At 42.9% G+C, this 17,817-nt stretch overlaps 1 protein-coding gene and 1 long non-coding RNA gene across 4 annotated transcripts in view; one reads left to right on the top strand and one right to left on the bottom strand.

The window, feature by feature from the left end:
* LOC128325854 (uncharacterized) overlaps positions 1-17,817 on the top strand; it is a 30,661-nt gene that overhangs the window by 582 nt on the left and 12,262 nt on the right. Inside the window, exon 2 of the long non-coding RNA XR_008307684.1 lies at positions 442-517. This is a non-coding gene — a long non-coding RNA (uncharacterized LOC128325854). The remainder of the gene's footprint in view (positions 1-441; positions 518-17,817) is intronic.
* The window catches only part of NFAM1 (NFAT activating protein with ITAM motif 1), a 28,537-nt gene continuing 23,970 nt past the window's right edge, over positions 13,251-17,817 (bottom strand). For all 3 annotated transcript variants that reach the window (XM_053251701.1, XM_053251700.1, XM_053251699.1), the window contains 2 exons: positions 17,585-17,668; positions 13,251-14,549 (listed from right to left, as the gene is read on the bottom strand). In XM_053251701.1, the coding sequence (XP_053107676.1) occupies positions 14,493-14,549; positions 17,585-17,668 (141 nt within the window). In that variant the 3' untranslated portion in view covers positions 13,251-14,492. The remainder of the gene's footprint in view (positions 14,550-17,584; positions 17,669-17,817) is intronic.

Here is a 17,817-nt window from a genome sequence, read left to right as displayed (position 1 = left end):
GATACATGTATCATTAACAATAAAATAGATAATATAAAACACTCTTTAAGTATGACACCCCAGGAATCCTTGCTGACTAAACTGTTCAATAAGCAATGGATTGGGACCATGTTGGACTTGGGCCACTCCAGGGGTCTATGCAAATTATGGTGTATTCCAACACAACCACTGGTTTTTATGGGTTATGTTGTGGGCAGTCTGGATGACATTTTGCACATCATGTACTTCCGTTTTGCAAATTGCCGGTGTAGTGATGAGAAGGGTTTGAGGGAGGTCTAGGCCTCGCTTAGAGCAACTGCTGGGAGGGTGGGCCTTTTCTAATAAGGGGTAAAGCCCAGGAAAATCAAAACAGAAGGACCAACCCAGAGGATTGGGTGGGAACTACACTCACAGCTACCAGCAGAAGAAGAGAAAGCTTTGTTCTGTTTTTTCTGTCCCAAGAGTATCCTGAGGAAACAGTTGGCTGAGATACTGCTAGGGAAATGGAAGGCTGGAGACAGCAGGAAGCCCCCTGCCTGTGAGTAATAAGATAGGGACCCATTCAGTTAGACTCATGAGGGAATTTGTTTTCCTTTATTGTATTGCTTGAATCTGAGTTGCTTAGTTAATGAAAACTCTCTCTCTTACAATTTGCTCTATGAAAAGGCAATTGTTTATTGTATACCTTTTTCTTTTAAATGTGATAATAAACCCTTGGTGAAGGGTGCTACTCTTCATTTTGGGTCTCCCTTAGTCACACACCTTTGGAGGCCTAGGATTGCTCAGCCTTTCTAGGGTGGGTTTTGCCACAGTACTCCCCTCCCCAGGAATCTGATATGGAGAGTGGATTGTCCCATATTAAAATAAAGTGGATGGTGGCAGCCTACTATGAATCCCTTACAGTCAAGGATTCACCCCAGTGAACTACCCCTCCAGCTCTGGAAGGAGCTATGACATCCTGCAATTTGTGAAACACCACTATCTTTTACTACTACATTTTTTTTTTTACCTGGATGGGAAAATTTTGCATAGTAGGACAGGAAATTTTTATTCGAGTAGAAATAGTGCAACCTTTAGAAGAGTGGCTACCTGCATAGGTGGTGACACTTGGGAGGTTTGGCTTCCTTCCCACACCCTCACACCTGCACACACACCTTCACTTCTACACCTGCACATTTCCTCCCACTTCTCTCTTTGGACAGTCTTTTCTGTTTTACCAGTGCCAGTTGAGTGATATTGAAACCTTTCCTCCTCTTTTTAATTGACTCTTCTTTAGTCTTTAGGGAAAGATGCCTTCTCCCCACCCCCCTCAGCCTCCCCCCCCCCATCTCCAAATGATTGTTGCTGTTATTCTTAATTTAGTGTTGTAACCATGATAACTCTTTCTAACCAAGAAGATAACATCAATGGGGCATTGGAAACATTGTTTCCTCCCACTCTTCCTAGATTGCAAAGATTGCAGTGATTTAAATCAGGGATCCTCAGTGTTGGGCCCCCAAATGTTAGTGGACTTCAACTCCCATAATCCCAAGCCCCACTGGCCTTTGGTTGGGGATTATGGGAGTTGAAGTCCAATAACATCTGGGAACCCACTGCCGACATTGAGGATCCCCAATTCAAATAACCAAAAATCAAGCCCCAAAACTTCAAAGTACATGTACACAAAACCTCTCAAACCCATGTGCCTGAAATCCAGTTTGTACAGTTGCCTCATTAGGGTCTAGCATGCATCCAGTCTTCATCCCATTCAGAAAATAAGCAAACCAGCTATAAGCATTTTAGTGATTTCCCATTATAAGCCATGGCCAGTATAGTCATTCATATGCACTGCATTATTTGAACTATATAACTTATTCTCCATCCTCACCCCCCAGCAATTGAAAGAGCACTAAAACAGCAATATAACATCAAACGAAGTTGTTCTAGTAAGAACTAATCTGCCTACTTTCTTTTCACTATCCCTATAACTGGACTAAATTTGGTTCAGATCGGTTAGGTGGTTGATAAGTTAGCGCACTTGCTCCTCAAATGTTCACATGTCTGCCATATTGAATAAAGATGGATGATATCATCACAAACTATGCCATCAAGGTGTACCTGTGTGTCATTCACTACACCTGTTCCTAATTTGGTTCAGATCAGTTAGACATCCCTAGATGCCCCTACAGCTGTAGCAAATTTGGTTCAAATCAGCCGGTTCACAAGTTATCTCACTTGCGCCTCAAACATTCACATGTCCACCATCTTGAATCGGGGGTGGATTACATCATTACAACCTACACCATTGAGGTGTCCCTACAATTGTACCCAATTTGGTTCATATTGGTCCAGGTGTTGCGAAGTGGGTGGGGGGAGGGACACAGAATGCCAGGTGATCCTATAAGTTTACTGAAAAGTAGGCTAAAAAAGCAGAAATTGTGATTGTTACAGCAGAATAGATTTCTGCTTTTTCCTTATTGTACATTAAATTCAATAGGACTTTCTCCCAGGAAAGTATGCAAGGATTGTAGCCAAGACATTTTGGACAATCAGGCTGGAGAAAAGGGGAACAATTCAGTGCAATTTCAAGAAGTAATTTATTAAGTGGGATTTTCAGCAAGTGAAAGTGAAAACCACATTCAAACATGGTTTCTTCCATTCCATACGCCACAGGAGATCCAGCAGTAGATGGAAGAAATCTGCAGTGGAAGTCTGGAAAGCTGGAAGTGCACAACAGCAAATTTTAAATTAAAACAAAATTAAATTTCAGTGGGAGGAACAGGGAAGGACTGCAACTCACACAAGCTTGATCCGGACATTATTAAAAAGCTCCACTGTAGATATGTACAGGGGGTGAAGGGGGAAGAAGTCCTGTCACCCTGCCATGTCCCTCACCTGTGTGCCTCACCACTCACAATTTCAATGGGGCTTGTCGAAGAGGGAAAAATTCTCCCTGTGATGGTGGTCACATCCATGATTGCAAGAGTGGATCAGTTTACCCTCACAACTGAAGATGTGCCTGCCATCAAGCCCTGTCATAACAGTGAGCAGTGGGGCACATGGGTGAATAACGTGGCAGGGGGCAAGACGTCCTCCCCCTTCACCTCACTGTACACGGCTACAGCAGGGCTTTTTAATCATGTCTGAAGGAGGCTACAGTTCCTCAGCATTCTGCCTCTGATACAGACAGAAAAGAGTAGGAGGAGCTAGCATAATAACTGCTCAGTATAGACACATTAAGTGGCACAGCAGGGAAATGCTTGACTAACAAGCAGAAGGTTGTCGGTTCAAATCCCTGCTGGTATTATATGGGGCAGCAGCGATACAGGAAGATGCTGAAAGGCATCATTTCATACTGCGCGGGAGGAGGCAATGTTAAACCCCTCCTGTATTCTACCAAAGAAAACCACAGAGCTCTGTGGGCGCCAGGAGTTGGAATCGACTTGACGGCACACTTTACATTTATAGAGACCTAGCTATGAATCCAAATGCAGCTCATTGCGCAAGCCCACAGAAACTCACCTGGAAAATCCCTTTGTCTGGGAATACCTGACGTCAAATGCACATGTCACCGAGAGATTGTTCTTAAGGTGCCCTCGTAGTGCAACCAGTCCTAAATCCTATCTTAACCAATGATATTCAGTTTACATGCAATGATAAATACACAATTTAATCAAATAGAGAACAAACTGAATAAGAAAATTAAAAGGATTGTCTATATATCATGTATTAACTTTTTGTACAGATCTCCCTTAATCAAATGTCCATACCACCTGTTCAATAGAGGGGAATTTCTAACTAGTAAACCTTTTTGATAGCTAGCTCTCATGTTTTGTTACACTAAAACTAAAAGGACAGATACTCTTCTAGTAAGAAATTCTGACATGGAAGTTTCTCACAATCAAAAAAACTGGCATCAGCATACTCTAATCTTTTTGTTATAGCAACCATGAATTGTCCCCTCTGCTAAGCAGAGTTCACCTTGATTTGCTTTTGCATGGGTACCTGCATATGAGCACTGTCTGCTGTAAGACATTCTCCTAAGGGGATGGGGCCATAGCTTGATGGTAGAATGTCCTCAGTATATGCAGAACATCCTAGGCTCAATCCCTGGCATCTCGAGGTAGGGCTGAAAAAGACTTCTCTCTGAAACCTTGCAGAGCCACTGCCAATCAGTGTAGACAATAGTGAGCTAGATGGATCAATGTTCGGCTTCAGTGTGAGGCAGTTTCCTGTGTTCCTATGTTGTCCGTGAGCTGTAAAAAGACCAGTTAATATATTTTGCTGCAGCTTGCCCAGTGAGGCATAGAGTAGGGCTGTTCTCACAATTGGAAATAGGGTAGGATAAGCCTTTGACCCTAATTTAACCCCTGCTAACTTGGCAAAGAGGCACCTTTTAACGTGGTGATTCTCTTTATTTAGCAGGGGGAGAGTAACTGGCCCTATCCACTCCCCAGCACAGTACCTCCAGTGACTGTTGCTGATGTCTATCTTATGTTTCTTTTAAGATTGTGAGCCCTTTGGGGACAGGGATCCATCTTATATTTATTATTTCTCTGTGTAAACCGCCCTGAGCCATTTTTGGAAGGGTGGTATAGAAATTGAATAAATAATAATAATTTGGGAGCCATGTGCACTCCTGATAGGCCATCATGAGAATTCTACAAGCAAGGTAGGAGATGGGGAAAACACTTGTCTGTGAACTGGGTACAGAGGCACGCAGCGGGAGCAGCAAGCCCAGAACTTGTACCCAGCTCCAGGGTGGAAGAAAAGCACTCCCTGAACCTCCCATCTCCCCGTGCATGCGGGACAGGGCCTTCTCTGTTGCTGCCCCCAGACTCTGGAATGCTCTTCCGGTGGCTATTCGCTCCTCGGTCTCCATCACAGTTTTTAGAAAGCATATTAAATCTTGGCTTTTTACCCAGGCTTTTATGATAATCTCTGCTGCTGCTTGTTTGTATTTTGTTCTGTTTTTATGCTTGAATTTTAGATCTTTTAAATCAGATTTGTTTTTATATTTTAGTTTAATATTTTTATTGTGGCTTTTTAATAATCTTGTTTTTAAATTCTGTGTAAACCACCTTGGGATTCTTTTAATGAAAGGTGGTATATAAATTTAACAATAAATAAAATAAATATCTATACGCAGCTCACAGGCAGTCATTTCCCCCTCTTCCTACCTTGCTTGTAGAATTCTCACAATGGCCAATCGGGAACTCACATGACTCCTGAATTGAGGTTGGAGGCTTCTCCTACTCTATTTTTTGGTTGTGAGAACAGCCCTACAATTTGGGGTATGAGATTCTGGGGGCCAAACTGACATGAACTGCTATCCCAGCTATCCCTACAGGATTTACAACCCCCGGAGAGAGAGAGTAAACAGAACGCAGCAACGAAACTGGATGAAGGAAAATAAAAGGCTCGCAAAGAAAACAGTAAATGAATTAAGTCCCCCTGAACTAAAACTAGGTACCCCCCGCTAACCATAACTGAGTAATAAATGGAAGAAAAGACAAAACAAGGAATGAAACAAGCAAAGGACACAGAACAAGGAATTAAGGGAACAATACAGGGAAGTACAGACAAGACAAACTGGAACATGGAAAATATATAATTCCAAGAGCACAGTATCTGCTGCCAGCAAAGTTGCAAATAGCAACTCAGCCATGAGAGACTGTTGAATATATATACAGAACCAGGAACCAATCGGGCTTCCCTGAGTCAGCAGTTTGGCTTTCTTCCCTGTTATCTCCTGCACCTGCGTGAGTCCCTCTGAGCCTGCCTCTTGATACTTCGTCTCACTATAGATGGAATCCCAGGCTCTCCCACATCAGAATCCAAGTCTGGCAGCTGTTGAGAATCCTCAGGTACCGAGTCTGGTTTCTCTGCCAAATCTTGCTGCTGTGGCTCACTAGCAGGCGAGTCTTCCTGCTCTGAGTCTTCTGATTCCGAAGTCTGAGCCATGACACAAACTATATGTGACATGGGAGATCCATGATTATGGATGTCCTGCTCTTTGTTTTGCTTCAAGGGAACCTTCAAGGGAACTGCATGGGGCTACTAATTTAAGCAAGGAGGAACTGATGCTGAAGGGGGTTTAACCTTTCCCCCCATGCATTCAACTTAAATTGCCTGCACAAGCTTTCCTTTGCCCAATAGGGCAGGGCAAATAGTAATTTGGGGGAAGGAATTTAGATCAAAGAAACTGTGTGGGAGAAAAGGGTTAAACTGCTTTCCCCCAGCCTGGCTTTCCTCATTAGACTAGCAGCTCCCATATGGCCATTTTGGAGTAAAAACACACAAGATCCTGTTCACAAATCCCCCACATCCGGTCTAGCTGAGCCCTGATATGGAGCAATTTGCAGCAATATATTGCATATCAATATATGATATGCAACAATATCTCACAACCCATGAGACTGGCACAAGTGGATCTAACATAGTTTTGTGTACTCTGAAGGAGAAAACAAGTTATTTTATAAGTAGTTCATCTTCCAAAATAGGGCATTTTGAAAACCAGCTACAATAGTTTGCTCGTCTGGTATCATGTTTCAGGTTTTGAGATCCTGACACACAGCAGTTTCTTACAACTCATGACATGGGCATGAGCATATCCTATATTGTTTTGCTGTCTGTGGCATGAAGAAACTATGTTAGGGCAAACTATTTCCATATTATTATTTATTTATTACATTTCTAGACCACCCCATCCAAAGGCTTTGGGCGGTGCACAACAAACTTAAACAACATAAAAACAAACACCATTTAAAAACACTCTGCTTAAAATAATATAAAAACAATTTAAAAACAATTCAGAGCCACTTAAAACCAATTAAAATACTTAATAGTTTAAAAACCTTGGAAGGCCAGGCCAAACCAAGCTCCACCATCTGGAATCTACCTGAGAGATAGGAGAAGAACCACTGCAAGTGCCTCCTATCTACAACTAAGGATGTGCAAATTGATTTGGGTACAAATCAATTTGTACCCGAATCTAGCTGATTCAGGTGATTTGGAGACAAAATAAATCACCCCTGTAGTCCATTGGCTAGATTCGGGTACAAATCGAAATGCTCCTGATTTGATTTGAGATTTGGATCCCTCCTATTAATTAATTCCCCCAGATTCCCAGCTTTCATTAAAAAAAAAAAAAAAAAAAGCTAAGCTCTAGCCCTTGTAGAAGTGGAAATATGGAGCAAAATGTGTGGTCACTATTTTTCAAGTGTTTGGATTCTTTGGAGTACAATAACTTTCCCTCAATGAATCCCTATGAAGATTCATTACACACCTTCATTTCTTATGTTCTTTTTGACTGTCACTGGACAGTGTCAACTGTCAACTGCCATGTGCCAACTACACCCAACTCCCACCCGCAAGGCAGTGAGGTACTTCTCAGTTTATGTTCTAGGATTTTTTTCAGGTGTTTAGGCTTTGGTGTCTAATAACCTTTCCTCATAATGAATGAGAATTCATTACACACTAAAGAGTCTAAACACCTCAAAAATTCCTAAAATATAAACTGAGTACCCAGTGGCTTGTGGGTTGCAGGGTAGTTGGAACATGAGATGCCACTAATTCCCCCACCCCCACCTGCAAAGCAGTGGGGTCAAAATGAACAGAAGAAATGAAGGTGTGTAATGAAGACACCAAAGAATCTAAACATTTTTAAAATACCTTAAAAATGAACTGAGTACCCGTCTGTGTGTGTGTGTAGGATGTAGTTGACATATGGCAGTTGACAGTTGGCACTGTCCAATGACAGTCAAAATGAACAGAAGAAATAAAGGCGTATAAAGAATCCCCATAGGAATTCATTATGAGGAAAGGTTATTAGACACCAAATAATCTAAACATTTCAGTATTCCTAAAAATTAAGATGAGTACCCCACTGCGGTGGGTGTAGTTGGCAGTTGACAGTTGGCACTGTCCAGTGACAGTCAAAATGAAGAAGGTGTGCAATGAATCCTCATAGGGATTCATTATATATTCATTATCAACCAAGTGTCCAACTGCCTTGAAATTTGGGTGGTAGGTGGCACTCATGGGGACCCACCTACCACCCAAATTTGGTTCTCCCAGGACCTTGTTAAGTGGTCCGAATCGGTCCGAATCCAAAGCAAAGCAAAGCAAAGCAAATACCAATCAAATGTGGGGTTATTTGGAGGGGGTAGGTTTGGATAAAAAACAAATCAGGGGTAATTTATTTTGGGCACAAATCGGATTAAACAAATCAATTTGTGCACATCCCTATCCCCAACTCCCCCAGGCGATCCAGAAGGATACCATGGTTGATGGTATTGAACGCCACCAAGAGATCCAAAAGAACCAACAGAGCCACATTCCCCCTGTTGATTCTTTGGTAAAGGTCATCCATCAGGCTGACCAAGGCCGCCTCAACCCCATAGCCTGCTCTAAAACCAATTTGAAATGGGTCTAGATAATCGGTTTCCTCCAAAACTGCCTGGAGCTTGTTAGCCACCATTCTCTCAGTCACCTTGCCCAACCATGGGAGATAGTATATAACTATAACCGGCCTATAACTATCAATTACTGAGGGATCTAGGGAAGGCTTCTTAAAAGTGGTCTAATTCTTCAAATAAGGAGGCATCCTACCCTCCCTCAGCGATGAGTTAATCATATTAACTAGGCCATCTCCAACAATCTCTCTGCTAGATAGAAGCAGCCAAGTCGGGCAAGGATCCAGAGAACAAGTGGTAAGCTGCACTGCCCCAAGCAGCTTATCCAAGTCCTCAGGCATCACAGATTGAAACTAATATAATATAATACTGCAAGAGGGGTTGCTGGACACCACCTTAATAGACTCTGCAAAAACAGTGGAGAGTCCAAATCGAACCAAATACAAGATATTTTGTCCTCAAAGAACCCATTAAAAGCATAACAGCAAAAAATAGTATCCGGGGACTGGTTCGAAATGGAAGGAGCCTGAATCAAACTCCTCACAACCTGGGACAACTCTGCTGAACGTGAACCTGCAGATGCAATGCGTGCAGACCAGAATTGGTTTTTTTGCTGGATGCACCGCTTCCACGTAAACCTTCAAATGGGCTCTATGCTGTCTTGTCAATTTTGAGTCAAGTTCTCCTCTACTTGCGTTCCAGTCACCTATTTTTGCTGCTTCAGACCCCACAACTCCTCTGTATACCAAGGGGCCACTTTTAAAGCAGATCAGAAGGATGCTTAGGAGTGATCGTGCCTACTGCCCTGGTGAGTTCCCTATTTCAGGTTCCCACCAGGGCATCGACAGAATCACTGGCAGCACCAACTTTAAAACACTCCAAGGCTTTTTGGAATCCTATTGGGTCCAGCATCTGTCTTGGGTGGACCATCTTAATAGGTCCTCCACCCCTGCAGGGCTGGGTTGTGGCTGTGAACCAACTTTAACCAGGTAGTGGTCTGTCCATGACAATAAGGAAACCACAGGTTCTCCCATTCACGGAACACTCCCCTGATCCGAACAAAAGACCAAATCGAGTGTGTGGCTGGCAGCATGAGTTGGTCCCGAAACTAGTTGGGATCGGCCCATAGTTGTCATGGCCGCTGTGAACTCCTGAGCTGCACCAGGCAAGTTAGCCTCAAAGTGGATATTGAAGTCCCCCAGCACTAAGAGTCTGGGTGACTCCAACGCCAGCTCTGAGACCAGCTTTGATAGTTCAGTTAAGGAGTCAATTGGGCAGCGGAATGGACGGTACACCAACAGAATCCCCAATCTATCCCTAGTTCCCAGCCTCAAAAATATGCACTCAATATAAGTCAACTGTCTCACAGGGGCCCTGGCAAGGGGGGTGATATTCCTATGGATCACAGCCACTCCCACCCACCCCCGCCCACTTCCCCTGGCCTGCTCCACAACAGAGTAGCCTGGTGGGAGAAGCTGGGCCCAAACTGTGTCACTAGCCTGCCACATCCAGATCTCAGTTATACTATACAAATCAGATCAGCACCCACATCCATTATCAAGTCATGGATAATTTTGGTCTTATTCTGAACCTGGCATTGCAGAAGAGCAAGGCTAGGTTCTGTGGAGAAGTCCGGACCGGCACCGAAGGGGGGCCTTGTTTTTAGGGCGGGGAGGGCTTGCTTAGCCCTCCTGCCTCCTTGCCCCCACCAGCGCCCGTATTGTACAGTATAGGGGCGCTGGAAACCAGCCGCCCCCCCCCCCGCCGCCGCCGCCGCCGCGGCGGCGAAATAACCCCTAAAACCAGCCAGCCCTCCCTCCCTCCCAGCTAGCTGCCCGCCCACCCACCCACCCACTCACCCAGTCGCTCACCCGGTCGCTGGATAAAAAGCGAGAGGAGCTCCGGCACAGAGCTCCTCTCTCTTGGAAGGCCTCCAGCAGAATGGTGGCTTGCGCGCGCGCATGCGTGCGCCGCAAACCACGCCATTCTCCGGAGGCCCGGTCTACCCGCCGGGAAAGGGCCGGGTAGACCGGGCCTCCGATCGCTGGGTAGACCGGGCCTCCGGCGATCGGAGGCCCGGTCTACTCAGCGATCGGAGGCCCGGTCTACCCGGCGGGAAAGGGCCGGGTAGACCGGGCCTCCGATCGCTGGGTAGACCGGGCCTCCGGCGATCGGAGGCCCGGTCTACCCAGCGATCGGAGGCCCGGTCTACCCGGCCCTTTCCCTGCGGGTAGACCGGGCCTCCGGAGAACGGTGTGGTTTGCGGCGCGCGCATGCGCGCGCGCGCAAGCCACCATTCTGCTGGAGGCTTTCCAAGCGAGAGAAGCTCTGTGCCGGAGCTCCTCTCGCCTTTTAATCCAGCGACCGGGTGAGCGACTGGGTGAGTGGGTGGGTGGGTGGGCGGGCAGCTAGCTGGGAGGGAGGGAGGGCTGGCTGGTTTTAGGGGTTATTTCGCCGCGGCGGCGGCGGGGGGGGGGGCGGCTGGTTTCCAGCGCCCCTATACAGTACAATACGGGCGCTGGCGGGGGCAAGGAGGCGGGAGGGCTAAGCAAGCCCTCCCCGCCCTTAAAGACATACCCCCCACCCGGACCCGAACCAGGCAGGGCCGGACCGGTCCGGCAGTTCGGCCATTCTTTGGAATGGCTGCCGGACCGGTTCGGACACACCACTATTCTGTGGGTTTTAAATGATTTTAATGTTAGTTTGAAATGATTTTAATGTTTGTTGAGATGATTTTGTTTGATTTAGTTTTGATTTTAATTGTTTTGTTTTTATTTTGATGTAAACCACCCTGCTCCATTTTTGGAAGGGCGGTATAGAAACAAAATAAATAAATGAAATAGTTGGAAACAGTGTTCCCTCTAACAGAGACTCCCAGATGTTGACTACAACTCCCATAATCCCCAGCTGCAATGGCTTGTGCTTGTGGGTTATGGGAGTTCTAGTCAACAACATTTGGGAATCCCTTTTAGAGGGAACACTGGTTGGAACTGCTCCCTGAGACCAGAGAGCTGACAGGGCAGCTTGAAGTGGAAACAGTTACTAAATTACTGGTTTCCCTTCCCCTGTAACAGCCAGGTGCTCTGCCAACGCCAATTGTTCTATTCCCCACTACAATAATAATAGCTGCCCCAAGCTGCCGGACACATCCCCTGCACCACCCTACCTTATTTTGCTTCTAAAATAAGTAGATCTGTTCCCTTCCATGCTACTCCCAGTGTACATGGATATTTTATCTGGAACTTTTGACATTACGATTATTTGAATTGTGGAGAAAATATTTTCATCCTGACATACAGCCCCTCCTTTAAACTTAGAGCCCTTTCTCACAATCCCATGAGAGGGCTTGAGGAGGGTGGGCAGCAAGCAAGGCTGCAGGAGCTTACCTTCCACACAGACGACCCTGCTGCTGCCTCTTGAGTGCGCTGATTGCACACCCAGATGTTCTGCTGCTGCCTCTGGCAGAGTGGGGGTTGAGACATGTTGTTCCAGCCCCTGGAAATCCATCAATGCACTGTGCATGTGGTGCATTGTGGGGGTCCCCCCAGCACCGGCTGGGAGCGCTTCAGTGCTAACACATGAGCAGTTACCCGTGGTTACAGGTGCAAGTGCGCCCTTAACCTCAGCTAACTGGCGGGCTTCTTTGGCGGGTTTGTCATTGAGGCACCGCTGAGAGCCATGTGGATCCTGGCGGTTCTTACGTGCAGCCTAACCCAGGCTGGGCGTCCCTATCCAGAGTTAGGCTGCACATAAGAATGTCCTCTTGGTCTCCTACGTTGTAGCATGGCATTTGGTGAAGTTTCTGTATGTATATACAGGTATAATCACAATTGTTATATAAAGCAGAGATATTACAGCTAGCTAAGCTGACTGTATTTCCCATGGACTAAAATGTATGCAATTCCTCTAGTGGCAAAAGCAGTACAAGGTTTTGGCAGAGGTAAGGACCCACCAAAAAGATAGCTGATGAGAATCAAGGGCACCACCTGGTGGCTTAAAGGATAGGACAGTTCTTAAACCCACCCTTCCTTCTGTTCCCTTTAGTTATGATTATGTTATTGAGGAAATAAAACATTCTTTTATTTTAAAAAAACAAAACCCAATATGTATGGAAGAGATGTTGTGGGTTATCTAGTTGCACACCCTGCAAGAAGAGAAAGTTCTAAATGTAATCAATTCCTGACAGATATTCATCCAGACTTTGTTAAAATCGACAGAGCTTACACTTAGTTCTAATGAAGGCATTGCTGGTCTTTTAGCTCAAGCTATACATTCACAGGCATGTCTCAGGCATTTTCATTTGTAAACTGCTGGATGGTATGCAAATATCTCTGTCATTTAGCCCAAACTTGTAAAAAGGTTTTCACATTTTTGTTGAATTTTAGAATATACAAAAGTGTTTATTTACAAGAAACAACCTCTAAACACTTATTTTCCTTCACAAGGCCTCCACTTTTCTGTTCATTTCATGCATCTGATGAAGTATGCTTTGCCTTCTGAAGGATATATGGTACAATAAATCTGTTAGTAATAGAGTGCTGGAATGCTTATATTTTGTTGTTGCAAAAGACTAACATAGGTCCCTCTTTGGAATCTATCACTTCTAGAACCCTTTTAGTAGTATTAGAGCTTAGCCTGTTTGAGGAGGGGGGCTAGCTCTCTTTGAGTCTTCCTTCCAGTGTGTTTCGCTTGATATCTGTCTTTATTGAAGTAAGTGTACATCCCTGGCACAATTGCCAATAGATCCAATTGTAAACATTTGTTTGGTGGTCCATTAAATCTTGGGATTTGGCTTTAAGTGGACTGCCTGGGAAATATTAATATTTAACAGCATAGAAAAACATCTTAAATGTAATGAAAAATGTCAAGAGTATATCCAGAATAAATCGGCCAAGGTATGTAATTTACTGATCACAAAAGAAAATATTTGGTTGATAAAGGTACACACTTCTTTTTAAAAGTTTTGTTGTTGAAAAAGGTAATAATAAGATAATAGTCTTTTAGACGACTCTGCTTTAAAACCTAAACACATCTTGGGTCTACAACCTTAGTAAGCCTCTATTCTCCCAAATACATTCCATTGTCTAAGACTGGAAGATACCTGCAACTCAGCTTGAATGTCATATTGACAATATTGGCCAATATTTTTAATTAACTGCTTAAATCAAATTAGTCAATGAATTTAATTGAGCATTTTATATTGTTCCCCCCCTCAACCAGATAATAAACTGTAGCACATAAAGAGATCTCCATAGCAGGGAGTATGGGAACCACTTATTGAGGCTGTTCACGTGAGCAGCCCTACTTGGATTTGTACAACCTATCCAGCAAGGCTGTTCATCTGTCCAAAGGTCTTTAGGTCCAGGCTCCAAAATTACCTAGCTGCACCTCTGCCCGGCAGCAGGGGAATCACCCAATCATGTATCGGGCAAGTGGCAGAGCCTGGAAGGGTGGGGAGACTGTCTCCGCCCTACCTACCAACCACGGTCGTGAGAACGACCTCATTATGTTATGGAGTCTTATACATTACTAGAAGTGTGAAATAATAAAGTGCATTCACATCTTTAAGAAATTAGTCCCATCACCAATATGCTTTCAGTTACCAAGTGTAATTAAAGCCAGTTAAAGTCAGGAAAGCTACATTTCATAGTCGTCAGCAACACTTTGTAAATATTATTTCTGGATTCTGTGATGTTGTACTTCTTCACGGTAAGTAGTAGTACTTAGTACTACTGAGTACTGCTCTCTAAACAAGCATCCCTAGAATTGAATTTACAGATCGTGTAGGCAGGCTGAGAAGATTCCAGCTTTGTTTGTACATCTCTCTCTCTCTCTTCTTGCTTCATGTTCCTATTTCCACTTTATGAGCAAATGTTGTTCAGCAAAAAGCATTCATACCACGGAGTGGAATCTGGTAGGCTGCATAGGAACAATATTGGGATGCTCTGCAGTGTCTTCCTAGGGTATTGATTTGGACCAAGATTGCTTGTACCAAGATCAAAAGGTCATTTTGCTTTATACAACAGTGCATTTGCTCCATGCTTAACTAAGGCAGGAATCCAGGATTTCCTTTTGAGCTGTGCAGGGAGGTAGAGTTGTGTGGTATAGTCTCTCCCGTTAGAAGTTTTCATACACATTATCATAGATTTCTCCTTGTGTTCCCTGCTGAGACATCTGAAATTTGGTGAAAGCAAGAAGAAATTCAATTTTGCTATGAGAAGCATAGCCTCATAGTGATACAGATGCATAGGGATACTTGCACTCTGGCATGTGTACTCCAGAATTCATTTCAGTACAAGGTTAAAATCCACGTGTTTCTAATTCACACATTCTGTTTTTGCGGCTATACCAAGCTGCAAAAAACTCCACACCTGCTACTTCACGAGAACAACCAACATACAAACTGGCCCCAGGAGCAATACAGACATAATCTGGAAATTAAGCAGCTGGCATTCCAATTGGTCTCGTCTAGGTAGAGATGCTCTGGCAACTTTTACACTTTTTCAGAGCCAAGAACGGAAACAAGACACCAAAAAAATGACAGTGAAGTCCAAAATGTTCTCTTTCTAACCTGACTTAGAAAAATTAGCTTCTAATAAAATAAATTTAATGTGAGAAGAGATGCAGGAGATTCTTGCTATCTAGGGCTTTTTCTTGAATTTATTTTTCCTCTCTCCCATCATTTCTGTTTTGGACCCTTTCTGTATTGAATTGGTATACCTTGGAACTACAACAGGCATAATACCATCAATTCTAATCCTGGATTGGTTGCAAAAATATTACCATACTATTATTTATTATTTATTTATTATTATTTTATTAGATTTATATACCGCCCTTCCAAAATGGCTCAGGGTGGTTCACAACATGATAAAAACAATTAAAACAAATTAACAATTAAAATCAAACTATTAAAACACAATAAAACCAATAAAACAGCTAAAAGCCCTGAAAATACTAAGCAGATCCTGGGGTCAGAGAAACATCATGTTTATCCCAGGTGGAAAAAACCATATACAATATATTTGAAAATTATTTTAATATGAAAATATAAAACTTAATAAATACTGTGGCTCACATAACTAGAAAACCAGTGTACAGGAAAGATATTAGAGTCTTTATGGCCTTATAAAAAAACCTTTCACTTATTCAAGGGTCCCGCCCCCCCCCCCCATGCAAACAGTACTGTATTAATTAAAAGTAGTGGGGTCTCAATTATATCATGGTTTCATGTTCTGAACACTCACTTTGTCTGATAAAGAGTTCTGTAAAACCTGAAGTTTGCAATACCTTTAAACTACTGGTTGATCTAGAAAGAGATGTTGGTTTGTCCCATGTTTCTGGCAAGCCAGATACTGTATATAAGAAAATCCAAAATCTCTTCCCAGTACAGGTTCCCAAGCAATCAGTTTAAATTTACCTTTAATAGAATTTATATGCATACATAATATAACTACTACTTGAAGGATCACAGAACCCAGTGTCCAATTGGTGCATATTTTGCCAATACAGAAACCTCTGAAAGTATGAACAAAAAATTAATACTGAAAGACTGATATAATAAAGATTACAAAATCAGTTGTCCAATCTTCTTTTCAAATGGGAGATAAGGGGGGAAAGGTAAAGAAAGCCTTTGCACGTGCTCATTGCACACACAGCAATAAAAGTTAAAATAAGCAGCATGTTATAGAATGCTACACACTTAGAGATTTGTCTTGAGTCCACTTGTGACATTACTTTTTCAAGATTAAATGTTTGTTTTCTTCAAACCCTGTCAAATCCAAGTGGACAACCTAAGTTTTGAAGGGATAATCTCAGGCTGAACTGCACATAGGTTATTTTAACTAGAATGGAAGTGGTTTCCTAGAGGTCCAGTCAGGAAAAATCTCTTGCCAAACACTCCCAAATAAACTAAATCACCAACATCCAGCTGACAACTTGGTCCTGCCACAATAACTTTTAGTGTATAAGCAGAAGTATGGGTTTTCTGGAAATTTTTGAATTGAAAATTGAATTTCCTAAGGGAAAGACCTGGAAAATTTTCCATAACATGTTCCCATGCAAATTTCCTCCTCCTTTGCATAAAATCTGCATTTGGGGAGGGGGTGGGGAAACAAACTATACAGATATTCCTGATGTCCTAAATAAGTTATAATCTGATTTGGCATGTTATTTGACCTATTTATATACAATAAATCAAATCAAATCAAATCAAAACAAACTAATCCACTACCATATTAATTTGCCACACTATCAAACATTTTTCAAGTAGCCAAGTAGTTGAACTGAAATATTTGGTGTGGGTGGGATCAATAAAGACACTTCATTTGCTTTAATTGTTATACTGAAACAAATTCAAAGCTTTATGTTGAATGTAATTTTCTATTGGAATACTCAAATCAATAAAAGATATGTACCTCACACTTCCTTGAATCACTTGAAAAACATTAATTACAACTTCAAAATTGCTGAACTTGCCTAATATAATTGGTATCCATTCATTGTTACTAATGAATTTTATGAAACAATGCTGAACATCCAGATTAGCATTGTGCATATGCAGCAAAACGAGCTCCACAATACCACTGCATTGTTGTGCAACCCTCAGGGACATATTTTGATGATGCCCAGTGGTTTTGGAGGGAAGGGCAGACTGGTGAAAATCGCCCCTTCCTTTGCTAAGCAACAGCACCACAGTAGTCTGAAACTTGCACTGCTGCATTTGTGCAGTGCAAGTACGGAATCAGCCAATAACACTATTGAAATGGAAATATTTCCACCTGAAAAAATTGTATGAGGATTTTTTTCACCCCACATCTCTGTGTATAAGAGTGAGAAAAAGCTTCTGATCTGTAGATTTATCTGCCACTGAAGAGTTGGTGATGTCTTATCACTGGCTATACATGACTCTCATGTTGCATACTATTAAAAATGACTTCCTTTGGCTTTGTAGTTATCTGTGCCATGTTCAGAACAGCAAGAAGAAAGCCTGACAAATTAGTAGATACTACTGTATATTGGTGGCATTGAGGCAGCAGAAGGAGTATGCTACCAGTTTGGAAAAGGAATGTGCTGAGTCGAGAAGCTTGTCTGTATACCAAATCCACAGGTGGTAACAGTTTGTTTTTTGCAAGTTTTTCCACTACTCCAGGGGCATGGCAGTAACCAATCCAAAGAAAACTTAGCAGAGCAGTGATTATCAGACTTACCTGAGCTGCAAGAATCTTTGTATGTGATGGGTTGCCTTCATTCTCAATGACGAAATAGACATCAGACTGATGGGCTTCCAAGTCCTGAAGAGAGAGAAGCAAGTGAAGGACAGATGTTCATGATACACTTGCATTGCATACAAATTAAATAAGCAATTCTTATCAATGCTTTTATTTTCCAAATTAGAGGTTATAGTAGTGGGACAGTCTTTCACACACATATACAGTACATA

The sequence above is a fragment of the Hemicordylus capensis genome, chromosome 5 (assembly GCF_027244095.1).
Source record: "Hemicordylus capensis ecotype Gifberg chromosome 5, rHemCap1.1.pri, whole genome shotgun sequence".
NCBI lineage: Eukaryota > Metazoa > Chordata > Lepidosauria > Squamata > Cordylidae > Hemicordylus > Hemicordylus capensis.
Note: the sequence above shows the minus strand (reverse complement) of the source record. Positions and strands in the feature narration are given on the sequence as shown.